This window comes from Cebidichthys violaceus, unplaced genomic scaffold (assembly GCF_023349555.1).
Source record: "Cebidichthys violaceus isolate CVI_PGR_0920_01 unplaced genomic scaffold, fCebVio1.0.p SCAF_27, whole genome shotgun sequence".
Taxonomy (NCBI): Eukaryota; Metazoa; Chordata; class Actinopteri; order Perciformes; family Stichaeidae; genus Cebidichthys; species Cebidichthys violaceus.
The window spans coordinates 927,348-954,686 of record NW_027176450.1 but is presented as its reverse complement, the minus strand read 5'-3'; the positions used below and the strand labels follow the sequence as shown (position 1 = coordinate 954,686).

General features: G+C 41.2%; 1 protein-coding gene across 6 annotated transcripts in view; it reads left to right on the top strand.

Annotated features, from left to right (window-relative positions):
- The window catches only part of LOC137880221 (vacuole membrane protein 1-like), a 57,680-nt gene extending 32,933 nt beyond the window's left edge, over positions 1-24,747 (top strand). For 5 of the 6 annotated variants that reach the window (XM_068721445.1, XM_068721446.1, XM_068721450.1 and 2 more), the window contains 5 exons: positions 1,975-2,055; positions 2,409-2,525; positions 6,250-6,311; positions 20,709-20,811; positions 21,931-24,747. In XM_068721445.1, coding sequence (XP_068577546.1) covers positions 1,975-2,055; positions 2,409-2,525; positions 6,250-6,311; positions 20,709-20,811; positions 21,931-22,074 — 507 coding nt within the window. In that variant the 3' untranslated portion in view covers positions 22,075-24,747. Of the gene's footprint in view, positions 1-1,974; positions 2,056-2,408; positions 2,526-6,249; positions 6,312-16,180; positions 17,771-20,708; positions 20,812-21,930 lie in introns of those variants that run through there. The other variant, XM_068721447.1, reaches the window with a different exon arrangement.
- The last annotated feature ends 2,592 nt before the right edge of the window (positions 24,748-27,339 follow it).

Below are 27,339 nucleotides of genomic sequence, written 5' to 3'. Positions count from 1 at the left end.
AGCCGTTCTGCCGTTTTTGGCTGTAAAATCTTCATATTCTACTGCCAACAGATGAAATTACTAACTTATTAAAGGCTACAATATAAAACATTTTGTATCGAATATATTTTTTACAATGCAATGTCCTCAGTATCTTTGATTATTTTAAGAGTTTTGATTTCCACTCAGAATCAAAGAATTTCTGCACAAAAAACAATTAATTTAAATTTAACAATGGCAAAACTAGCATGTTATGGAAGTAATCTTTTTATACATTACCTAGATATTGAATGCGTCTTCCAGAAATATGAAGGGTCCTGCATCAGGGCTTTCCTTTGCATCCCCACTGTGTTCCCAGAACAGTTTAGTCAAAATCCAAACAGATTAAGGCTCCTCTTCCCAGAAAAGGTATATTGGAGAAAAATCTGTGACATTGCTTTGAAAAGAGGCTTTTGTTCCCGCCGTCAGGAGGAATAGGGCAAGACCAGCAGAAAAAGCAAGAATTTGTGAGTCACTAGATTGACCAAAGTCTGTTCTCTTGTTCAGACATTCCCAGTGACAGTGGAATTAATAACTGGCACTAGATGTTAGATACATACACGCTACAACCAGTTTAGAAACTTTCATAGAGTAAAGAAGCAGTTGAACCTTGTAATTCTTTTAGAGTGTGTGGCAGGTGAATCTGGGCTTTACAGCTGGGAACTGTTGGCAGGACGGTCATGAATTAAGCACAGGACTTAATTTAATTGTGAAACCCATCTTTTCCATTCAAACATTTCAATAAATAGATATTCCCTTTAACAAGTTGTTTATTTTTAGGTCAGTAAATGTTTTTTGGGATAGAAATACACAAGCAGGCAACTTACTTCACCAAGAGCTCCTCATCACTTACACATTTATTTTGGTGAATGTAGAAAAATTAGAATTAAAACTGTGTAAATATTTTAAAGTGCATGTTTAGGTATAAGGTTTTAGAGTTTTTTATCATTTAAAATGAAGCATGGAAACTTGGGAGGGTTTAGAAACACAAATTCTAAGATTTACTAAGTGAAAATCACTCGATGCACATTTCATTAAAATATATCTATTTTCATGTTTAAAGCAGTTTGCACCGCTGAACATCTAATTTCTGAGTATCTAATTATTCTGTTTGTCAGTTGTAATCTTGTTCAATAATGGATTTCAACTTGTTGATGGGGGCACATTTACAGGATGTAGAAAAACCTCCAGTTGCAGCTTGATCTCATTTAAAAACAAGCAGAGATAAAAAAAAAAAAAAAAGACTATTCACAAATTTTTCGTTTCATTTGGACACTAATATGTTTTTAAATATAAAATGGGAAAAAAATAATGTCAGTACACGACAATAATTTGTAAATAAACTGAAACATCCAGAGATGATGGAGAAATCCTAAAAGCAGATATTTGATTATAAAATGTTATCTTAAGTTAAGATATGATAATGTTTTGTTTGATTTAATGTGGCATTTGAATGGGCTTCAGAGCATTCATTAAAAATCATTCCAGCTGGCTACACACATTTATTTTACACACTTCTGTGATATTCCCTCTTCCACAGAAATGCTTAAAAAACACAGAAATAAACTCTTGGCTTTTAAATAAATGTTTCAGGATCCCAATGTATTATTTGAATCCAAACAAATCTACTTATCAATCTAAAATTTACCAGAAATTAATTATGAAATATTTATCATCCGTAATAATAATATTAAACTGTTTTAATCTGTCAAACATAATCCAGTATGTATACAGTAAAGACTGTGTGATATGTATCTGATAGAAGCTGTACAACAATAATTAGAATAATAAATTAGTGTTATTTTTGCAATTAGCTGTGTTGTAAAAATCAATGTCTCCTGTAAATAGAGCAATGTCTAAATTATGCATACAGTATGTGATCGGTATCTGCTAAACATCGCCACATGTCTCGTGATAATTTAATCACACATTTTTCCCACTTGTGCTCTTTTTCAGGACTTTGCCACCCGAGCCAAAGTAGCCGTGCAGAACCTCATCCAGAGGGTCGGCTTCTTTGGAATTTTAGCCTGTGCTTCTGTGAGTCAAATCACACAAACCTTTTCTTTATATATAATGTTCTTCATCCCGATTATGGGGTTTCAACGGTTTAAATCATTTTGTCATGTTCGCAAAGCTGTTGATGTATTGACATGTGAGCGTCATTTAAAAGAAAATGACAGTTCTGAAGTGTTCATGGTATAAACAAGATATTATGAAATTTGATTTCATAATGATTTGACAATCATTAGACAGTCTCACAGGTCTATCAGAGACCTTCTGTACAATACAGATGGAATACATTTCAATACTGTGCTACATTGCTTCATGCACTGTGTGATTTGTTTTGTAGTTGTTGAGGTGAATTTATCGTCTCTATTGTTTCTCCCCAGATTCCAAATCCCTTGTTTGACCTGGCAGGAATAACATGTGGACATTTTTTGGTCCCGTTCTGGACTTTTTTTGGTGCAACACTCATTGGGAAAGCAGTCATCAAAATGCACATTCAGGTGAGCTGCAGATAAAATTCTATAAATCCATGTAAATAATGCCGGGATGGATTTTTCCAAAAATGAAAATACAGACTTGCGTTCAGTAAAGCACTCTTTTCACAGCGCTGGATAAGTTGTGTTTGTCTTGTATCTTTCCAAGAGAAACTGCTTGTTTGTGCCAAAGTTTGAGATTTGTTTTCTTTAATATTGTTCAGAGGGCACAGAGTGTGTTGAATATTGAATCACACTCATGCACACCCTCTCTGTACTGTAGTCGGCTGGTAGCAAGGAGGCCATTTTGTGAGGCCAAAGTAGGGGGAGTCGACCATTTTGTGAGCGGCAGCTGCTGCACCCCCAGTGCATTGTACAGTAGACCAGTCAGACTACGGCAGATTGAGAATTTATGGGAAACTAAAGGATACATCCTAACCCTTGAATAAGAAAGTGCTGTTAGGAGACTTGGCATCCCAAACGGTTCTTCTAATCCTGGAAAATCCTCAATTTGTGTCCAGGAATTTGCAGTATGTCTGTGATTACCGTCAGAGGCTCCACTTTCTGTTTTCTTAGCAAATGTTGGAATCTGCTCACTGTGATTCAGAGAAGAAGGGTTAAAAGCAAAGCTTTTTTTCATTTTGCCTCATTCCTTATCTTGTGCAGAAAGCATTGTCCTGCACCAAACTGAGAAAAAAGGTGGGGTGGGGTTCAAACCTAGTAAGCGCAAGCTAAAGCTGATAAACATTGAAAGAGAGAGGCAGAGATTCGGGAGGGGGAGAGTGGGGGGTTGCATGCATGGCAGGAACAGTACCAGATTACACCCAGGGGTCCCAGGGGCCCCCCAATGACAGAGGTGTATCCCTCCCTTGCTCACGGAAAGAGAAAGACTTCACCCTGCTCTCCAGCCTTTCCAGGGGTCCCAATCTGTCCGGTAGCTGCTTGGTTTCATCTTCATCAAGCTCAGGTTTTGCTTCTAATGCAAATGATTCTGCAGTTTACAGAGAACAAGACGTATTAGAAGAAAGCACGCTGCAGAGCAGGTGACGGTGTCCCTCAACAGCCAAGAGGGAACAAAAGGGGGATTTTGAGGCTTGTGGTGTGTGTGTGTGTGTGTGTGTGTGTGTGTGTGTGTGTGTGTGTGTGTGTGTGTGTGTGTGTGTGTGTGTGTGTGTGTGTGTGTGTGTGTGTGTGCGTGCGTGCGTGCGTATGTGCGTATGTGTGGACGTAAAACACTCAATGCTTCAAAGCGTGTTTTTTTTTGTTGTACCTGTGATTCAGGTGTGTCCTCACTAGTCTCCATGGAGAGGCTTTTTTGTTCTGCCCTGCCTCCACCTTTCATGCTCATTAAGCTTCACGTCTGAATGTCCACTTTTGAATGGATACAACGTCAGCGCCTTTATGATGCTGCAGGTCACTTGCAGATGATGGGTGATGTCATGGAAGACCTCGTGGGGCCCTTGAGATAGACAGGAGTCCGACAGAAGAGTGTGAGAGAGAGGATATGGATTGCCATATAGTAAAAGTGAAATGAGAGACATTTTTTTACACCCTTTGACTTGTTAACACGACCGTTAACGCAGGATGCACTATTCTCCTTATTACTGTCAATTCACTCTGGTTTGTGATAATGAGTGTTGCTTTTCTGTAAACGATTGAGAAATTATGTCATGCTTCCCTCTTGTTAGTGTGTGTGTGTGTGTGTGTGTGTGTGTGTGTGTGTGTGTGTGTGTGTGTGTGTGTGTGTGTGTGTGTGTGTGTGTGTGTATGTCAAACCGGTTGTGACTGGAATGTGCGTAGCTCTTATCAGTGTTGTCAGTTAACTGAAATTAGAGAGTGCAGACGATGTCACCGTCAGTTTCCCAGCAGACGCATTTAAGGCCTCTTAGTCAGCTTCCCTGTGTCGGCCATGCTGCCATCCCTTCCTCCATGCTTAATGTGGGATGACAGATCACTTGTCAGTGCCGTTTGAAGAGATGTGGGTGCACAAAATCAATATTTATATAAATTTGCATAACTCCAAAAAGTTGGGGTCCAAAAAGTTGGGGTTAAAAATTGTCATGAGGGGATTTACTTACTGTACCGTAACATTTTGACTGCGACTCACTAATTCTGTCTAACCTTCAATGAAGCCCTGAGTCTTAACACCCACACAACTTACAAGACGAGCAAAGGAAATGTATGACCTAGATGGCATGTTACATAACCTGACAAAGAACACTGTAACAAAGCTAATCAAAGGCTGCTGTCACATGAAATTAAAATCGTTGTTGTTATCTTCAGTGTAACCATGTAAATGTGACGTTGTGGGTGTTGTACTGATGTGACTGTCATATTTATCCCTCTTCGCATATAGTGTCATTTATCTTACTCTGTATATGTTCTACTATTTTTTTCCATTCTACACTTTCATTGTTTTTTAAATGCCATGGAAGTTATTAGTGGTCACTTGCCTAATTGGGATGATTTTAGTTTGCAGCATCTGCACTTTAAAACCTCTAATCAATATATTCAGTGGAGGTCCATCATTGAGACAGATCTGCATGTCAGAAAGTAGTTTTATTTGATTTGATCAGTATTAGCTTGTCATGAGGCTCAATTCTATAAGGTGAACTAAATAACATTTGACTAATTGTGGCCCAAGTTAGATAAGACATTTTTCAACAGCAGAATATATATTTTAATGTGAAACTAACTGAAGCTACACATTTATATTGAGTGAAATGTTTATGGCTCCATCATTACATAAAATGGAAAATTCTAGATGTCTCATCTCATATATCATTTTATACACTTGTCCCTGTAATTCGGCAGTATATATTTAGTATCTTTGGAAACCTTGGGATCTGGACTAGAATTTTAAATAAGGTTCTGTGGGTTTGAACAATCCTTTTCAGCACAACATAAGTTTGTAATGATGGACCCGCTAAAAGCTCTGTTGGGTTAAGCCTTTCTAATGGCATGTTGAAGGCAACCTAGATGTTACTGCATCAAACCACATTTTTAGTGGTCAAAACGCATGTTTGTTTATAAGAATTCAGTAACAACTCAAGAGGGCAAGTAAAGGACCTTTGAAATAATCAGGTCAATCATTGGGTGCATGTCCCTGCCCCCCTGCAGGAGGACATAGGGCTGATATGAGCCAGAATGGCTGCCAGTTGCCTTTCTGGCCCGATGACTAAGCAGGAATCAGAGCGGACAGGAGCCGGCCTCCAGCCCCCCTCTGAAGCAATGACACATCTCCTTTGATTCCTCTACTCCTCTATCCATCCAATCCTATATATACACACACACACACACACACACACACACACACACACACACACACACACACTCTCTCTTTCTCTCTTCTGGTGTGATATGCTGACCTAGTGTACTGTGTTGGTCGTGTGTCATAGAGCCTAAGCCTTTTATTTTTTGCCCTCCATGACAAAAGGGCGTCTTCATGACTGCTTTTTAGACCAAACCGCAGTGGCGGAACAAGGCATGGGCTCGGACATAATGGGTAGTGTGTGTGTGTGTGTGTGTGTGTGTGTGTGTGTGTGTGTGTGTGTGTGTGTGTGTGTGTGTGTGTGTGTGTGTGTGTGTGTGTGTGTGTGTGTGTGTGTGTGTGTGTGTGTGTGTGTGTGAGAGAGGGAGTTAAAGAATTACTGATCAAACTGATGCACATGATGCCTTGTTCTGCACCCCAGCAGTGACCTCATGGTTCAGTAACTGACTCGCTCTTTCTGTGTGTTTCTTTGTCATACAGAAACTTTTTGTGATCGTCACCTTCAGCAGGCACATAGTGGAGCAGATGGTCTCCCTCATCGGGTGAGTAGGCCTCAATTTGTGTGTGTCAGTTGTGTGTGTGTTTGTTTGCTCGCTCACCAAAAGTACCCTGTGGGGTGTGCAGCTATCGCACATGAAAGAGTTGATGCCAAACTTGACGGTTGAGGGACCTTTTTTAGGTGGTCGTGTCCCTTTCTGTGGAATCTGCCTCCTCCTCTTTGTGACTCTGATGGAGGTCACGTAGAGTCAGAGATGGCTTTGAATTAAACATGGTGATTTTCTTTTTGGAAGATGTCTTGTTGCTTTATTCTGCTTGAAATGCTTTGTGCAGACTTTGAGGTTTTTGTCACATTATGTTCTCCGTTGGGCCTCCTCACTCAGCCGTTATAGTCTACATTGTGATTAATGGCTGGTATTTTTCCACTGGATGCCCATGGGCATGAACTTGTTCTAGTTTCTTCACAGGACGGGATGAACTCTTGTCTGTCATAGAAACCTCCCCTGTGCTTTTTCTCTCATGACACACTGCTGTTGCTCTTTTAACCAATTGGTTTTTACTTACCTGATCTAATAGGGAGCTCAAGCCAACAGAGAGGGCCTCTGCTGAGTGTCCAAAGATGGTTTACGCTGATCCAACCTTTCATTCTTTCAATAAAATAAGGCCCTTCAGGTGTCACACCACTCAGACAGTATGCACAAATGTTTATTAGTTTGAAACTTCTTGGGAGGGAAAACTAAATATCGAGCTTGAGTTACAGATGAGAGTGATTTCACGAAGGAAACTTATTTGTGTATGCCAAGCTGGAAACGGCATCAGAATTTCTAAATGGCATTAGGTTATTTTGTGAATTAAGATACCGTTTTTCTCATGAAGCAATCAGACACAGCAGGTTGCTTTTGAAGACAAAAAAATGAAAAGACAAAAAAACTGAAATGATCCCACACACATGCAGATTCTGGGCTTTTTGCTGATGGGTGCCATGATGGGTGTCCTTGTAGAGATGCCAGGGGTTACAGCTGGAAACTGCCCTTGACACACCTGCTGGTGGGAGTTTGTTTATTACACACATACACACACACACATACACACTCATGCGTTCTTGATCTCTCTCGCTCGCTCTCACACACACACACACACACACACACACACTGAAATCAGTTGATGAGATTGCATCAGCTCTCGTCCTTGCCATGTTGTCTTTTTGCACATTTGATTTGTTACTAAAATGAATTTTGGAAGTCTTTCTAAGAAGCTGCTGTTGATTTCTTCTCCATGTGTGTGTTTTATTACACATGTGTTCTGATTGAGGTCTAATCAATGAAGCTGAGATAGCACAAGCTTTACCTGAAAGTTTTTAGATGTATGTGTGTGTGTGTGTTGGGTTGTGAAAGTCCTGTCCGCTCTTGTCAGTCACTGTTCATTGAGCTGCAGGCTCAAAGCGTCAGATGATTGGTTATTGACACGTTTCAGTCTGACTCACTGCCTGCTTCTTCTCGAAGTTTCCCTCATTACAACTTGTCAACCGTCAGCTTCCTTCCTCACTGAGGCCTTTCCCCCTCAGCTCTGATTCTCACTCTCACTCACACATCACCTTATGAATGGGTGACAGCCTTTCAATTTTAACCCGTTAGGCACAGACTGACCGCAGTGTCAGTGTTAACTGTGCAGGTGCTTGAAACTAAATTTACACCTTTACACCCGCTTAAATGCCAGCACCTGCAGTAGCCCCCACCCAACATGCCCAGTTGCAAGTGCTTGCACACACATGAACCCTTTGTACACACACACACACACACACACACACACACACACACACACTCTCTCACATACACACATAAAGTCAGTTACACTATACATCTTGTTGGTTTTTTTCCTCAATTAATTAAGCCACAGGACTTTTAGAACGTTTTAGAACGAAGCTACTCCTAATTTATTTATTTTCATTTATTGAGTGTATGGAAACTATTTCTTGGTCTTGCGTAAACAGATTCCTAAAATAATTACTTACGCAGCCATATCTGCATAAATGATTGATGTTTTTGAAAATTCTTGCACAATTTACTAATTTGCTGTGTGGTCTGAGTTTTATAACATCTGTGGTATTTTTTAATTTTTCTATGTAAAATATTTTGAGATTGTGGAGCATGTGCTCTCCTTTTCAGCTGTTTTTGCTTAATGATTGAATAAAGACACAATTTGTGTCTTTATTTAAAATGTAATGAAGACACAAACTGTGCCCAAATTGAAATATTTGTGCTCAATTTGTTTTTGTTTGCCTGGCTCTGGATTTAGTATCTGTAAACTTAGGGAATAGTATTTGTCTTTGTCGGTGACCGAAGGGGCCGTGGTGATTTTCATTCTCAATTGACAAAGTACAATACTACACAATTAATTTCTACTCTGTGCATGTCAAGTGAGCTAGCTGGCACACACACGGATGACACAAAGGTCAGTGTCTGTAAATCCTCACACAGAACAAACGATCACACACTGAAAATGTACAAAACACTGAACCGTTACCTTTTCTTATTTCTTATAAAGTTATTTCACATGATTTATTTATTTAATTGCTAACCATTTAATTGAAATAATTGATCAGCTCCATGACAAAACACACAATAACATCTTTCCCTGTGAGTTCATTAGAACTTGCTGTTAGTTTCAAACCTAACAGGAGTCATTTGTTGTAGTGTGATTTTAGGCTATGAGTTTAAATATTAGTGAAAACTGATAGTTTTGGTGATCAAAACAATGTACATGTGTGAGCATGGTGGTGCTCTTTGATTTATCTAACATTTATGGCACATTTATTTCATAAATCCTAACTTCAATATAATAATGGAGAGCTGATTCAAACACTGGCTGCTGGCTACGTGCTGTTTGTGATTACAGTACAGAATTATAAGTAAATATTCCTAGAATTATGATGATGGATATTTCATCACTCTGGACGTGTCCACAAATTCTAAAGTTTTATTAAAACTTTACTTAAAAATGTGGCAATAAGAGTACTGTATCATGATGTAAACATATTATGTCTGAATTAATTTAATGAATGTAACAACATCTGGCCTTTTTTAGGGATGTTTCTAAAAGTTTTCCCTTATTCATCAGCAGTTCAAATCAGGAAAGTGGTGTTTCTCTGAATGACAAATGGAAAGTGTGTTACTGAAATTCAGCCTCACAAGAGAGCTTTGGATCTCGTCATTAAGCTTTAAAACTGTCAACAACCATTTTTATCGCCTTTGTCAACAAAAATGACCAACTCCGGAGTTTTTTTTGTTTTTTTACAGACTGGAAATAAAATGTAGAGAATATGCAAAGGATCTTTTTTAGAACAAGTTGAACATGAGTGACTTAAAAAATTCCGTTATACATTTATGACTGTCTGATGTTCCTTTTGAGAGTGAGACCAAAAAAAGTGTTTGGTGGAAAAATAATACTTTCCTTTGACAGTTCAATCTTTTTCAACTGTTTTTTTTTGTCTGTTTGGGGCAAAAAAAAAAAATGCGTGTCAGACATTTCAAACTTGATATATTGCTTCTTGGTGTGTATTGTGGAAACAGATTTATATATCTCTGGTAGATGAGTTCCACTCTTGTTTTCCTGCCTTGCAAAGCATTTAAAGTTAAATCTAGAACCCTCTGTCAGCAGTAGCAGGATAATAATAAAGATAATTTATGCTTTGAAGCGCCACAAAGTCACAGTAAAACCCTCCCCGAATGCCTTTTGGGCTGATAACAAGAACTGATAACCAGGTCTGACGGAGCTGTGTGTCTGTGTGTCTGATCAGACTTGTTAGGTTTCCTATGTCCTGTGACTAATGTACAGATGTCTCCTCTTCAAGGACGGCTCTGCGTGTACAGTCATTGTTTAAGTCAGGAAAATTTTTGCAAACTTGTACGAAACGAGGCTTTGATCAAGATCTGAAGCAGTTGTACTGTCCAGCAGGTTTCATGCTGTTATATTATATAAATATATAAATATATATATATATATATATATATATATTTATAAGTGTTCATTTTGCAGATTTTTGCCTTTAGTCATAAAAAACCCTGCACAGGGTTTCCATCTTTGTCAACAAATCTTGAGAGTTTGTAGATTTGATAGAAATAAATAAAAATAGAAGTCCATTTAACAGAAATAAAGTACAAGGTTGTTCTTTGTTCTGTTAAATGGACTTGCTTCTATTTTTACAACAAAACTTACACTTTTTAATTACATTATGTCATCCAAATTTGTCATTATACCCAAACTCTATGGATCTCTCCCTGAACACTTACAGTCTTATACCACAACATGCTCATTTTCTACACTTTTCTTTTGAGTTTTGTGTGCAAGTGAGGTCAATAAGCCTAGATGGACTACAAAGTATGAACAAGCCCCTGCTGCTGTGCTCCATATCATTTCAGGAAAACAGATTCATCTTTTTCTGTGCCCAGTCCTCCCTGTCCTCCTTTCTCTTATCTTAGCTGGAAACTTCGTCAGCTAGTGAGGTGGTGATATACAGCAGTAAGAGCTCAAAATCAACCGTTGCATGCAGTAATGGAACGGGGAACTTTCCTGTGTTTGACATGCTGTCTGGGCCTCTGGTCCCCTAGTTTAAACTGTTGTGAGTCGCTTTGTTTTAGCTGAATTGCTAACTCTGATTCATGACACTTTTATAGCAGCCATATGTGATGATACGTGAAGAGGAAGAAATAGCTGTCTGCAGGAGTCCAGTGTGTTTACACCGGTGGTGACTGTGGTGGGATTGGGTTCAGTTTCTGTAGAGGTCTGGGAGAGGACAACGTGTGAGGTGATTGTGTTCATGAGAATGTGGAAAAGAGAAAATAAGAGAGGAGCAGAGACAACAAGAGAGACACCATTACAGTTTAATCCTATTATATCTCATCTTCTGGCTTTGCACTTAAAATGACTGCTCTCAATAATCCATCATCTTGATTGAGACATCCTGTATTGAGCTCGACAAATCCCTCAGACTCTTGTGTCAAGGAAGTCCTATCACCGTCGGGCTCTCGGGGAGAAAGCCATTGAGATGCAGAGAGGAAGAGATGAGACCTGAAAAGGTAATCCAGTAGAAACCGGCGCACGTCTCCATTAGAATGCACCCATTTACATGCCAGTCCCTCTCTAAGGCAGAGTCCATTACCAGCACAATGGGCCCGCAGATGGCTGGTCCATCCACACAAGGCTGTCGGCATTCGAGGACCACAGCAGGCAGGCCTGCTCAGCGGGAGGCCAGGGGAGAGTCACAGGTCAGGGCAGCGCGACCTGAGGTTGTATGAGCCGCTCACCGGATCAGGAACTTGAATTGATTTTTTTATTATATTATTATGAGAGTAACGGCTCAGTTGTTTAGCTGTGACGGTATACCTTAACTAGATACTCAAAGGTTGTTATTGGAGTAAGCATCATTTACATTGTTTGTTCTGGTTTCTTTCTGTGCTTTGGTTCTGTGTATCAGTACATTTTGTAATAAAAAGACCAACTTTGGAAGATATCCACTTGATATGTGTAAGATTCATATTAGCTTCAGACAGTATGAAAATGAGGGATTACTACTGCAAACAAATCCTATTTCAATTTAAAAATGTGCACCTATCCTTTAACAAACTCCATTATCTTCTTCTGTTCCTGTTTCTTACTAGTATGGAGGTCACAACGAATTCTTCTGGATGTTAACTGTCAAACAACTCAAGTAAAGTTGGGTTACTGGAGAAGTGAAATTGCTGAGAAGCATGCAAGCTATTCTGGGTTTTCACAGTAGTGCAGTTATTTGTGTGCGTGTAAAAGTACTGGAGTTAGGGGAGAAAAGTCTGTTACTGCTTGTTTCCACTGAATTTCACCCATCTTGAACACACACCCTTCGCTCATATAGAAACTGTGGTTTCATGCTGAATGTGGGGTTGTCTGAGTTGAAGGTAACTGTGGCGTCGCCTTCTAAGAGTTGAAAGCAGGGAGGGATTTTTTTTATGTTCCCTATGTCACAATATAAGTCTATGTGAAGCAAAATGCACCAATTGGAGGCCAAGAATTTCCTTATCTGTGCAATAAATATATAGGACAAATATGAAAGGAAACTTTTCTATGTCAAAGCGTATTAGTTTAAAGTATTTTACAAATGGTGATGTGTGTCCTGTCCTCTTCTAGAAGAATGTGAGTGAAAGTGATGAAAAAAAAAAAAAAAAAAATGTTGAACCACACACCTCTGTCACATGACTGACCCTATAAATAGCCCTCATTGAGCCATATGAGCAACATCTTCCCGTTAACCCAATCTGCCAGAAGGGAGTATTTTCGATCCTGTTAGTCACCGGGTGCTCTGGTCACCTGAGAAGCGCTCTGACAAAGATGGCATTGATCAGTCCTTCCATTGCCTGCCCTTTTCTCCTCAAACAGTCCGACGGCTCACTTAGGATGACGGGATCAGAGGCAAACATGTCAAGACAGTGGGAGTGAGGGATGGAGCGGCAGATCGCGGCCGACTCTCTCTTTTTATACAGCGTTGTTAAGTTTAATGCGCGGCCCGGCGGGGCGTCCATTTTCTCATCTCCCCCACTTCAAGTGTGATTACCTTGGCCCACAAGCTCTGACAGAAATACAGAGGCAGTAACAGGCAGAGAGAGGTTTGACTCTGAGCCAAAAGGTCGTACCACAGCCATTAAAAGTAATATTCAAATGTCAAGAAGACTTATGGTTCGGATTGTGTGCTGTAGGCCTGTGTCTGCAGGTAATGGCACCATGAGGGAATCAAAGGGGGTACGCAAAGATCTGAATGTAATTGTAGCTTTGATGAGTAAGTGTCAAAGTGTGATTTTGTGTGAGTGAGAGAAAGACACAAAGAGAGGGAGAGGTCAGATATGTGTTCCAGGTCTGGTGTCATATTATGTGCCTCTGGGGCACAGTGTGTGTCCCAGGACTTCCTGCTCTATTCATCCCTGATTCATTTGTTTTGGGTCCCGGTCTCACACTCTGCGCCGTTCTCGCTCATCAGATCCTTCCTACACATGCTCAGGCCAAGGCGATGAAATTACTAAAGTATTTATTCATCAGGATGGCAACTGGCTTGTATGTTGTTTTAGGAAACAGTACGCCATTGATTCATTTTTAGAGCAGCTCATGTATCAGGGGGAACACAAAGCTGACCTTGAGCAGCATCATCCACTGAAGTATATTGTTTAGTGAATCCCATGAACATTGTAATGTGTGCTGTGATTTCACCAGTTGTCACGAGTATGTGTGTCTTCGTCTGTGTTGTGTGAGAGGAGTCATCCCAGACAGGACCTGACTCAGAGGCCAGCCGGGCGTCCGCCCCGGACCCCTCTCCCTCCCTGCCCTGCCTCCACCACACCTCATTCAAAAAAGACATGTTGTCCCCCGTCAGCCAGATTCACAACAGCGATTATTTGAGAAGGAGAAGAGATAGTAAGAAGGGTGAATATGCTCAGGACTGTCCAGTTGTGGATCGGCCTGAAAACCAGGGCAACCATAAATCTTGATTATTTGTTTTATCTCAGACACTTAAATCATTCACTTATTATTTGGTGTCAAACTTCAGAGATTCACCAATGTGAACACCATTTATTACTTTCACTAACTCACATTAACACAGTATAATTTAGCTCTTTGTTCAGTTGTTGTTCCAGCACATGAAGACATTCTGTAGCATTCTGTCACACAGACATCAGGAACTTTCACTTTTATGCACTCGCTGGCTGCTAACCACAACCTCTGCAGCATGTAGAATCAAATGCATGGCTATACTGTATGTAAACTTAATCAGATATCTATAATCACTTTTGGCAATTTTACCTTTTTTTGCTTTAGTGATGTACAAACTTTGTTGCAAAAACAACAGATTGAATTGACCTTGCTGCCTGTCTTAACGACGAATACTTTTTTGTTGTTTTGTGAAGCAGTCACTTAGAGCAGAAGTAGAACGCACAGTTTAGAAGCGGATGATATACAGCTTTTGTGGCTTTTATAGATAACCTATGTGGTTGTCTGAGCAGCATGTCACAGTGTATATGAACCACACAGACTGCATACAGTCCCACAGTGTACTGTATACTGAAAAAGTCCCTTACACCCACCTTTGTGGTCACTGGCTAATGTGCTGTCTTGGATTAGTGACATACATGCATTGAATCCACAAAACAGTCGTACTTCAAACGGTCTCAAGTTCTCATTTATTTTAAGAGCCATATTCCACCCCTTATTTAGCATGTCATAATGTGCTCATTTAACTCCTCTTGTCTTCATTTTTCTGAGTTGCTGCAGAGTTTCCCATTTGGGACTAAGAAAGTAGGAATACAGTGGGTGTGGTTATCACCGGGTCAGTAGGTGTTCATTTGAAAAGAGGGCCAGACGTTGTCCTATAGGAAACAATGTCACCATAGATCCCACACAGCGACCGCTCCTGCCAGCATGACATCACAGGAGTATCAGCGATGCCCTACAGCTTCTCTTCTTCTGTTCTTCCACCTCCTCCTCTGTTTCCAGGCTGCCTGTCGCTGCCACTCTACAAGCAGCAGTATGACTTGTCTGGATGTGTCTCCACTCACATCTGACTCATGTTGAAAGCCCTTTCTCACCATTGGAAGGGTCCAGGCCTGGTTACACAGTGACCCAGCAACCCCACACACCTCCACACCCAGACCAGGAGGGCCTGTGTGGGCATGCCGACCTGAACCTGAGGGGGCGGGGAGGGGGGGTCATAGGGGTTGGGGAGCTGTTTTATGTGGCTGTCTGGGAAGTGAGAGGAATAATAGACTTCTATAATTGGTGCCCCCTGATTTCCTGGCAGCACTGCGGGCACCGGAGAGGAGAGCATGTGTCCGAGTTTGTGCACGTGTGCACATGTGTGTGTGTGTGTATGCTGGCTGACACAGATGGCTGTGGAGCAGGGATGTGATAAACACACTGGGCAGGGGATCTCCGTTCAGGAGTGGGCTCCATGCTTAAGTGGTGAAGTCACTGGGAAAAAGTCCGGTTGAACTGAAGAAGGAACACACACACACACACAGATATTACCTTACAGCATTTGCACGTGAATCAAAATTTTCCTCACAATAAAGTAAAAGACACTCCTCCATATTTCCATTATTTAATCATTCTATCGCTCAATAAAATCAAATTGGAGCAGTAGTAATTTATCAAGGCATGAGCTGATAAAAAGGAGTGAGTCGGAACGTCGGTGTTTTGCACAGAGATGGTGTAGAGGTCAGAGTTTCAGTACCTCGGGTCAGAGCACTGCCTAACCACAGTATGCGTGTGCGTCTTGCGGCGTCTGTGCTGTTGTGTTAGGTGTGAACTGTGGCCCCGTGAAACATTGGGTAACACTAGCGATTGCCTAAGCCAATTGTTGTGATGGTGTCGTAACCAGTTGGACCTGGCCAGGGTTTGGCTGTCATGTGAGCCCTTGTTCTTGTTCTCTATCATCCCCTCAGGACGTCAGGGCACGTGTGTGTGTGTGTGTGTGTGTGTGTGTGTGTGTGTGTGTGTGTGTGTGTGTGTGTGTGTGTGTGTGTGTGTGTGTGTGTGTGTGTGTGTGTGTGTGTGTGCTGAAGTGCCGTTGGAGGTGGCAGCCTTCAGAAGGGGCAGACAGGTCAAAGGTTGCCTCTGACTCATGCCCAGTGGAATTTAGTTTTCACGAAACGAACACAGGACGCCTAAACACGCTCCACGCTCTGTGAACAGCAGCAGGAAGTGATAGTTCATTTAGAAAAGAGAGGCTGACATGGCCCTTCAGTAATAAAATGGGTTTCCTTCCATATCATCCTTATTGTTAGAGTGTATTTCCCCGTCATTTCTTTCCTGATTATTGAGCAAGATAGCATCTTTTCTCGGTTAACGAGCAGACGGGGCTGGTTTCTGAAACTGTTCTGTGCACTTTGTTTTGCAGGTGAAGGATATATGACTTTTTTCCATCCATCATGAAACCGGATGTGTCATTTTTAAGGATGGAAATGTGGAGCAGAGGATGCTGTTTTGTATCCTTATAACCCGCAGCCCTGCAACAAGCATTGTACTCCAAAAAATACTGTGTGTGCTACTTTTTCTTTGTTCGAAAAAATGCAGCTGTCTGTTCTTAAGAAACAGAATATTTCTCACCTGTAAGTGTGAAGATGTCCTTTGTGTAGTTCACAGAAAATATTTGTTTTCATATTCTATTCTGAATTCATAGCAGACAGAGGGGATGAGCCCTCTTGTGTTGATGAGAAAGGGACCTGTAGAGGATGCAGCTCTCACAAATCTTCAATAATGCCTTACCTTTTAATATTTACAATCATTTTGTCTTTATTATTCAAAATTATTTTGGTTCAATATAAATACATTAAATATTCATCCTTGAAACTGTGTTTGTGTGTGTGGTGATAGCAACAGATCTCCTTGTTCTCCCTACAAACACAAAGCTGGTCACATCATGTTAGTGGTTCTCTGGTTTGATGCTCTAATCTAAAATGAACTTTGATTGTAAAGTCCACCAAACGGGCAACATTGTTGAATTTTACCAAACACACTGTTGCAAATTGTCAAAGAGTTTTTGTTTTATTCATATGTTTATGTTGCACAGATGTGCTGTGTGATGGCACTGAGAGTGACTTAGAAGAATGGAAAATTGATCAGTTTGATGGAATTGAAGGATGATGGTGCTGTGATTTTTCTGACAAAAAAGAACTTGGGTCACTTTGAATTTATTTTTGGATGAAGTGGTATTCCCCTCTCAACACAGTCATTCTGCATACTTTAATAGCACAGACTTGAACAAAAGAAAGTTCGGAAAATTTAAATTTATTGTTTGTTTTCTCTTTTATTTGAACCACAGTCTTATACCTGCATTAACATGAAAATAAGCAGTTTGCACTGCTGAGCTGCTCCTTACACATCACATAGAGGATAGTCTGTCATGTTAAACATTTTATACTTGTTAATTTCTTTAAATACCTCTGTTCTAGCGTTTCATTTGATTTACTATATTAGATGATAACAAGTGTCTTGATAGATTTACTTTTGACTGCTATATTTCATACATTCCTACAATCATTTGCTCTTAATATCTTGAACTCTACATGTTACCAAATTTGATGTTGATAAAAAAATAATTTGAACACACACTGCTTATGTTTCCTATTATGTGCAGGCATATAAAACACAGCTATGTTGTTGATATTAAGCCACATATATTTACTGGGAATCATTTTTGTAACCCAGGCATGTAGAGCCAATGATTTTTGCACAACTTCTGGAAGTGATTCAGTGAACTGGAAAACGACAGTTATAAAGTTTGATAGGATCCACACATGTAGGCTGTTATGGTTGTAAAACCACCTACATTTTAAAACTTGTCATTGTTGTGATTATTATCCTTTTTTAACTATCCCGTATTTTTTCTCTTTAGAAGAAGAGACACATTTTATAAAACTGTTTGGATCAACTGCAATGTTTTTGAAACTCTGCAATACATTTGGATACAGACCCAAAATTTTTTTATTTTTCATACGAAATACATAGAATAATTATTTATGTTAATTCATGATTTTAATTAATGTACTGCATTGATTCATGTGAAAATTCATAATCACTTTCTGTGCTTTTATAAGTTATGCAAAAACAAAGAGAAAAACTATAAATTTAAATAAATTTCAGGCACATATATGTCATATTTCAGCTGATTAAATACAATAAAAGGCCATGAGCTTTATTTCAGCATGATTAGTTGTGTTTTTTATCAATTTAATTTGGAAAAAAATATTAAATCTGATATGCATGTTCTTCTGCACGCCTACTTTAATATTTTGTATATATATTTATATATATATATACAGTATATATATTTTTTTTAAATCAAATTATGCTCACCATAAATTGAGATATGATAATTTTTTGATATATATTAGTCTTTAGAGTTACAACAGAAAGATCAGTAAAGATGAGACGTTCTGCTTTTAGAAAGTTCTGTAAATAGTTTTGTTTTAACAAACCAGTTTTTAGTGTTTGCTCAGTAGCTGCAGAGTAAATATTTCAGGCTTATTGTTTGCCAAATTACATTTTATGGCTTTTGTTCATTTCAGCTTCTAGTTTTTTTTCTCCCTTGCCTCGACTCAGCAAAAAAAACTCCGAAAATACTTTTTTAAATTTCCAAACTTTTACTTAACATTTAGATCAACTTTCACTACAATCACTGTACATCACCATGCTATTTATTACATATATTTAATGCATGCACAAGTTACACAAATCTCTCATTTAATTCCAGTTAGAAGTTAATTTAATCTCAAAACTAAGAACAATGATATTCTGAACTTCTTCCATAAAAAGATGTTCAGCACTGGTATTTACTGGTGGTAAATCATGAACACACTTACAGTAGAAATTCTTAAATCCAACAATTTTCACAACACCCTCTGCAGAAAGTGAAAATATATTCCCAAAAAGCAGAAAATCAGCAGATTTTTAATGGAAAGACCAAGTGACTGTCCTGACTCTGAGGCAATAAAACATGTTTTAGACCGCTCGCTTTGAGCTTCTTTGTTGCTGGATTTGCCCAGGCTCGTGACTCAGTATTGCTCATCGTGTAGGAGATGATTCGCCCGCCATTTCTAAAAAGTGTTTCGCTCACTCTTTGTCCTTGCCTGTTTACTTTTATCTGCTGAACTAGTGTATTTCCCCTATGCTGTCTGATCTTTCTCTTTCTTGTGCCAACTCAGCTTTTCATCCAGGTTATATCTTTTTTTAATTAGTTTGGTAATTGGTAAGTTTGTGTAGATGATAGGGATTTTGTGACGTGGGGGATGGGAATAGGAGAGGCTTTGTTTCCCTCCGAAACAAAAAAAAACCTAGCTTGATTTTTGATACCGTGTCCTAACTATTTTCTATTGTGTAGTTTAAAGCGTGATCCATCTGTTAGACTTCCTGTCTGCTTTGCCCATTCACTTGTAGGATATCTATTACCTCGTATGAAGTTAATCATTACTAAAAGGCTTCCTTCTTATAAACTCAATCATTTAACACAATCTGTTTTTTTTTTAACCATAACATAGGTGTGTGTGTGTGTGTGTGTGTGTGTGTGTGTGTGTGTGTGTGTGTGTGTGTGTGTGTGTGTGTGTGTGTGTGTGTGTGTGTGTGTGTGTGTGTGTGGAGGTGGGGAGGGACGGAAATGACTTGCCTCCCTCAGAGAAAGTTATCAGCCATAAACTCAACCGTATGTGACATGACTGCCCCCGCAAACCTGCTTTAAGATCTTTGATGATGCCTCCCCAACGTGAACAAAAGACTTACTAGAGGAACATCAGGAAAGTTTTAAAACAATAGCACCCGGGATGTAATTGACTGTGTATAGCCACAATAGAGAATAAGTGACGGTCTTTAGTATGTATTTGTTTAGTGATTAATCACTAACTCCAGCCTAGGGATGGGCCACTGATTCGCTATTCCAGGGCATTCTCTGCATCTTTTATTTTTTTTTTCGTTGAGTGTGTGTGAGTGTGTGTGTGAGAGAGAGAGAGAGAGAGAGGGGGGGGGGGGGGGGGGGGGGGGGGGTGCAGTAGTATGCTTGTAGTTGGTGGCTAAATCTTGTAAAAGGGTTTCCTAATATGGGCTGTCTCACCTAGCACCCTCCCTCTGTGGGCCATCCCCCCAGATCTCAGCCAGTGATGACACAGCTCGAGTACGACTCACTTCCTCATTAATTGGCTGAAACCAGTTCTTACAGGAACCGCCTGATAAATGTGAGAGTTCTGAGAAGTCATTCATTTCTCCTCGCTGCAGCGGCAGAGGAGGCACTGCAGGGGAGTTGAACGAGTTCACTGATGTGTGTGTGTGAGAGTGAGAGGAAGCCGAGTATGTGTGTGTGTGTGTGTGTGTGTGTGTGTGTGTGTGTGTGTGTGTGTGTGTGTGGAGGGAGAGGGAGAGGGAGAGAGAGAGAGAGAGAGAGAGAGAGAGAGAGAGAGAGAGAGAGAGAGAGAGAGAGAGAGAGGAGAACGGAGCCGGAGAATGTAGGTGACTACTGCTGCTGCGGCTGCTGTACGAGGACCGGCCAACTTTATTTATGCCATTTTTTAAAATTTTCTTTTTACTTATTTGCTTTGTTTTTCAGCAGCACTGTTTTCTATAGCTGTGGTACAGGCTGTACTTTATTATTTATGTGTGTGTGCGTGTGTTTATGTGTTTGTGGGGATGAGCGGTGAAGGGATCGTTGCTCTCCCCGTCTTCCTCTCTTCTCGGAGAGAGGAAGACGGGGAGACCGACACTGTACAGGACATGGGACAGCATGCCTCCCTTTGTTGCTGCCCTTGGGCTGGTGAGTAACAATGATGTGACGTGATTTGTGCCCCCCCCTCCCCCTATGCCTCCTCCCCTCCTCTCTCTTTCTCTCTTCTTCTTCCTCCTCCTCCCCCCACCCCCCCATCTCTCTCTGTTGGTTGAGGCAGATCTGTTCCACTGCTGGGTGCGGCACTGCAGAAGCCCTTCAGGGAGTACTTGGAGGCCCAGAAGGCCAAGCTGCACCATCACGCTGGAGAGGGGATCCCAACTGTAAGTACAGGGGCCTCAGCCCCCAACTCACAGCCTCTATTCATTCACGTGTGCGCGCCAAGACAAGAATGCAGCCCCCTTACTTTTGCCTCTTTCACTCCTTCTCCCTCCACTTTTTTTTCATTGCTTTCTTCTCTTTATCTAAGCCTTCCTTTATATCTCTGACCTATTTGAACCATGTGCTTTAAGATTAAAAAATCAGTTTCATATATATGTCATATATATTTTTCAAACCTAATTTCATGTTTATAAGATAAATGTTGATGTTGTAGACTTTACTATAACCTGTAGTGATCCAGTAGATTACAGAGGCTTGTTTAGGGTCAGAATGACAGAGTAGGTTAACGCTGCACTGGGCGTGCTGGAGGGGAGGAGGAGAGGGGCCAGTGTGGGGTCTGGCTCCATTCGCTGTATTGAACTGTACTACTGTAGCGCGGGGCGTGCTGACTCATGCTCCATGTTACCAATCGGGAGTGTGTGTGTGTGAGTGTGGTCACTCCCCAATGTGTCACACACACACACACTTGCACTCAATGCCCCGCCTGAACCCAGCACTGACTGTAGACCGGGGCGGGGGCCCCCGCTTCGCCAGTGACAATCCATCAAAACCCCCTGTCTAGAACAAAAAAAGCCAGTTGTAGCTGTAGCCATTTCTCTTTCAAAGCTTTTTTTCCCTTTTTTATCTCTCACTCCCTCTTTTTCTCTCTTTCCCATAGTGATTCATTGAAAACGATTTTTCTCCCTTTATGCGCAAGAAAAAAAGGATAAACTTTGAGTTGCACAAGGACAGATTAAGGCATTTCTAGAACAATGTTCCTCTTTTCTTGTAACTTGAGCTTCCTGCAGTTACGGGAGAGAAGCGAGGCAATTTAACTTGGTGGAGGCAGGTTGGGGTCAGTGGGGGCGTTAGGAGGGAGGACGGTGGGGGCTGCCGCGTGTTTTATTACCCCTGATCTCTATCTGTCCTGCACATGGAGCTGGATCCCCACCTAGCCTACAGCATCAGGAGCAGAGGGGAGAGCAGGGTGTGGGGTGAAGGGGGGGGGCTTCAACTTACTGACCCAGCTCCTCTCTCTCTCTCTCTCTCTCTCTCTCTGTTCTTACTGTGGTTCCTGGCAGGAGGAGAGCTGGCTGCCGTGGCTCTTTGAGAAGGTTGTGGTCATCATGGTATGCTTCTTTGTCTGCTCCATTGTCAACTCCATGGCCCAGAGCTACGGCAAGCGCAAGCAGCAGGACAAGTACTCGGAGGGCAAAACGGAGTGATGGCCAGATAGCAATCACAGCCAACCATCAACTTCAGAAGCTCCCACCGATCCCTTACTCATTTCGGCTCTCCCTCCTGGCTGATAACCCACCATTGTCTGAAGCGAAATATCAGCCTCCGACTGGTTTGCCTCTTGTTATTGTAGCAACATGTTTATGTTGAACTTGGACTTCCATTGACTTGCTTTTGAAGGCTTTGCATTTGGTAGTGATTTACGCAATTGTTCTCTGCAAGGTAGGTGCTTGTTGGGCTGCGTGTGAGTGAGCTGTTGTGTCGTTTGAACGTTCATGTTGGTGCTTTCATCCGCTCCTGAGCACGTGAGAAGAAGCTGCTGGCCATAGCTCTCCTTAGTGAGGCCTTAAGCCTTGTTCCCTAGAAGAGTCACTTGAATTCACTTTATTTGAATAAGTTAGGATTGTTACTTTTTATTGTGGAGTTATTTGTTCAATAACCTAATTATTTATTCTCTATATTAGCTTGTTTATTATTAAAACTGTATTCTGTATCTATTACTGTACTGTATAGTTGTTTGGTGGCATTGACTGTGGTAAGATAAGACGTGTAAATGATCGTCCACTTCGGAGCCATCTCATTTCTACATGTTGTAGAGTTCTAAGTCAGTTGATGTAGAGATGTTAATAACGTTTCAAACTGTTCGCGGTGCTTTCGATGACCACTTCTTTTGTGTGTGCAGTGAAGCTCATCAAGGTACTTTTGGATGAGAAATGATAAATCGGCCATGAATCACCCTGCTGTTCCCTTTGTCTGCCCTTATTGTTCTGCTTCCAGGAAGGGAGCACATGAGTCAGCCCGGGGCTACTTTACCAGATGCAGCCATATATTGAATCAGATCTACCGCTGTGTGCGCGTGTGTTTGAGAAGGGGAGCGAGAGGCAGATAGTAGGTTGGGTTTGTGTGACTGCCACATTTGTTGCTCTCCCTTTTATCTTTTATGGATTTCAGCAGAATGCCTCCACTAATAGACTAGGACTGCCTGGAAGTCTTAGTATAGCAGACAGTAGCGGCTCATTACAGGCTGTGTCATGGTAAGTGTTTTTCTTTGTCTTCATTTGTCCGTTTAGCTTCTTTTTTTTTTAATCCTCCTTTTACCTCAGATGAGGACGGCAAGCTCATGTTTGACATTACAGGAGCATCTCACTGCATTTTATGTGATCAGTGTTCATTGTTTTTGCTCAGAGGATAACGTCAGCTGGCTCTTGGTATATGCGGTACCTTCTTTTTTTTCATAATTGCCAGAGAAATGTGCTATTTTCTTCTCCCTCTCTGTACCGCTGCTACGCTACGCTGGACTGAGCACAGTGGGCGCTAGAGCAAGCACGAGGGAGAGAGAGAGAGAGAGAGAAGAAAAAAGAACCCTCGAGCGCACAGTGAAAAGCGTCTGTGCCGTTACCTCAGCTGAACCTTCGAATGAACTCGTTGCACTGCCTCAGTCACGGAGCCAGGAGACGAATCACTTGAGTAGATTCAAAACAGAGGGGCACTGTTGAGCGGGCTGAACCCTGTGCTCTGCACCAGCTTTAGTCAGAACATTCACATCTCCTCTTTTCTCCTGTCATGGTAAGTCGGATCAGGAATCTTTTTTTTCTCATTGTTGTCGTTTCTGTACATGCGTACGTCTCAGGCATGTCCGTCACTCTCTCGGCCTGTCAGATAGCTTATCAGACTGGTGTTGGCTGTTAAGATTGCAAGGCGACAACAGTCTGTAGGCTGTCTGACATTTCGGGCTCTTTCATCTGACCAGCATCCTGTTTTGTCCTCCTTCTGTTATTGTCATCGTCTCCGTTAGCATCAGTTCCCATTTTAGAGGTGTATGCTGCGATGTCACTTCCTTTTATCCCAACCGCTTGTGAAGCGTCAGAAACATGGGCCTATTGTTTATTTCCTCCACGCTGACGTCTGTGAGGGTTTTTATGTGGTTTTATGTGGGGAACTGTGTTCTTGCATGTTTGCAAATGCAGATGTCAATAGAGTACTTCTGTATATGCGTACGTGTGTGTGTGTGAGTTGGCTCAGTCCTCTTGAATTTCCAGAGAATCCAGACAGTACACACCTTATTGCAACACAACACATTGTGACACACAGTCCTAGGTATGGTACACGCAGTGCTCACCCAGCTCTCCCCTTCCCTTTCACACTTCCCTCTTTTACTGAGAACTTTCTTCTGTTGCTCAATACGCACTTCTTTTGTAGGAGGCTGCATTTTATTGGAACAACTTTCTTGAGAGGATGTTTTTCTAAGGGCCACAAATTGGTAATTATACAAAGCTGAAAATGATTGCTTGACCAGCGGATACTTTTGCTGCAAAACTTCAGTTTTATTTTAGATTCTTCTTTTTTTCTTCTAAAACAGCAAAAGGGTAAAACTTTTTCCTGGTCATAAAAGCTAAATCATTGGATAACACTGGAATGGCTCACTGGCTTAGAGAGTGTTTTTCTTGGCAGTTTCAGGATGTCCTGTTCCATAAGGGAGCCCCCTTTTGGCATGTCTGTCTGAATGTGTGTGTGCATGTTTGTCTAGAAATTCTGTTTGTATTTTGATGTGTAAGTGCCTCTAGTTCTTGTCTAATATATCTGTACCATGGTTATTTTAATGGTATGTATGTAGTGTTTTCTCATGTGCTTTCACTATAAATAAAGTATGTTGAAAAGAGGATTGGGTTTTCTGTTCATTATGTGATAAGTCTTGACCACACTGTGCCGGTGTTGACCCTCAGGCCTCCAAAGAATCTCACATGTCAGCCGAGAAAGCTGCTCAAGAAGGATACTGAGAATCACAACCCCGATTTCCCCGTCTAATGTTTCTCATCCAAATGGTTATCACATTACTGATTTGCTCTCTCCACACTGACATCATCTCCATTTCAGATTTCATGTTAAGCCATTACTGTGAGCTGTGAATATAGCTTCACTTATGCTCTTGTGACAAATTAAGATTTAAATGCAACACTATTACCAGAAACTAGATAGAGTATTAGAATTAATAAATAATAATAATGTGAAACATTGTTGCGAAATTATTCTACCATTTTAAAATAAGCTTCTTATACTAAACATTTACTTTGATTTAAATTTAGGGAACTTGCCATGAAATAGACAAAATGATAACTATAAAATAATGTACATTCTGTTTTGTTGGTGTTTCACAATTCTAGATAAGTCCTTTAAATACATGTCATACTTTACACACTATATACAGTTTAAATTGATTTTATGGTGATAGGATTCAGGTATCTTTGACCTCAGATCAGGTCTCTGTGGTTATGAGGTAAAACGTGGTGTGTGGGGATTAGTGTGTGATTTTGGGTCCTGGGGTCAGCGTTGTGATCTGTGCTAAAAGATACCTGTCGGAAGAAGTCCTGTTCCCAGAGCAGCCACACCCTGAGCACCATGAAGATGACTTTTTCCACCCACCGCACCCCACCCCACCCTCCCCCGGGGCTCTGGCTGAAAACTCAACATGCAAATCCTGCCTGTCCAAACAGGCTAGGGGACTGATGTTCAAATAATGACTCTGCTTTTGTCCTTCCTCTCTTTCTCTCTCTGGTCTGTCCATATGCTGTACATGTACTACAGTTGAATCCGGTGGCGTTGGTTTAATTTCCTCCACATTGACCCCCCCCCCCCCCCCCCCCTCCCATACACACACGCCACCTCCTTCACTGTCACTCACACCAGTTTTTTCCCCCTCTGTCAGCAAGCTAACCACCAAGGGATGCTGAAATATCACTTCATCCACCACCCACAAGCCCACTCTGCATGTGGTTATCCACTTAGTTCTTTTCACACTCTGTCTCATTAAATTATGCTGACCAAGTGAAGTTTTTTCCCTTTTCTTTTAAATTCTAAATTCTAAATCACATTAAGCTCCTTTGTTTTTGTAAGTTGCAGTCAGGGGGTCATATGGGACCACAGTGGAGTGAGCCAGCACAGAGAAAGATGCTTACCAAAGGAAGCGCACATACATAGCTGTGGTTACTGTAAAGTCCCGGCTCCAAAAGCCTTTGTTTCCTTTGTTGTGGCTTTCGGCATGCCAAGATCAAACAAGCTTATCAGCGACTTCAGGCTCTCCATAATTCACTCCATCTGAGAGGAGAGATATTATTGCTCTCCTGAATTAGATCACTAGGTCGATTCAGAAACACTGAGTGTCGAACTAAACTTTTGAGCAGGCACTTTGCTGGCCTCTGTTGTGTGATTTACAATGATCTAAATATATCAGTAAAACTGTCACAATGTAACCAAGTACTATTTCTCAGATTGAATTTGACACGACAAAACGCGTCTCCCCGGGCTGTGTTGAACTAAATTATGTGTGGGTATTTTAACCGAGCATAGTTAGGCAGGAGCATCTGCTGTTCCTGCCCACACAGTGCCAGCATGGCAGACAGCCTAATGGCTGGTGCCAGGTGGCAATGCCAGGCCACTGTGACGAAACACACACACACATCTGTATCGCTCTTGCGCCTTTCTCAAGGAGTTAAGATCCAAGTCGTGTTGTGTATTTGTTGCACTTTCAAAGGCAGTTGAAGAATTCTACAACAGCTACATAAATCAATAGTTGTCTTGAAGCTTTGTTTTACTTTCAGAAGAAAATGTCACAAACTTATTGTTGTCCCAAACAAATCACAATTTGTTCCTGTGCAACAATCACAAATGTGCTACATGTCATAGCAAGACAGAGGAGTCATAGACCTGCGCAATGGCTCGTCATGCCTCCATTTCTACCTTTTCTATCCCAAGGAAACTGCATCATTAAGGTGTGTCGTAAAAAACACAGGGGGTGTGACTGCTGTAGTAGGACTATAGCAGCAGCATGCCTGAGAGTAGAGTGGGCGTAAAATTCTAGCAATGTACCTAACAGTCCAACACACACACACACACACACACACACACACACACACAGAGTCAGAAACAACCCTTTGATGTGAGAGGACGTCACTGAGTAAACCTTTGGAATGCTTGAAATCCAACGGTATGGTCTTTACTCTGCAGCTGAGTTTATCCTCAGGCTGCTGAGTAAAGACCATGGCTTGCTGAGTGCAACTAAAGCACAGCTTTACATGTCAATGCAGGTTTCTGTGTCATGACACGACGCCATCTCAGAAATATGACTCAGGAATGTCTCACACTGCCTTCCAAGCATGCCAATTCTGTGAATGTGTGGTGTGCAATTTCTGTTGAAGATGCAAACAACAGAAGGAGAAGATTTATATTTAGACAACGGTTTAAGTTTTGTATCTGAG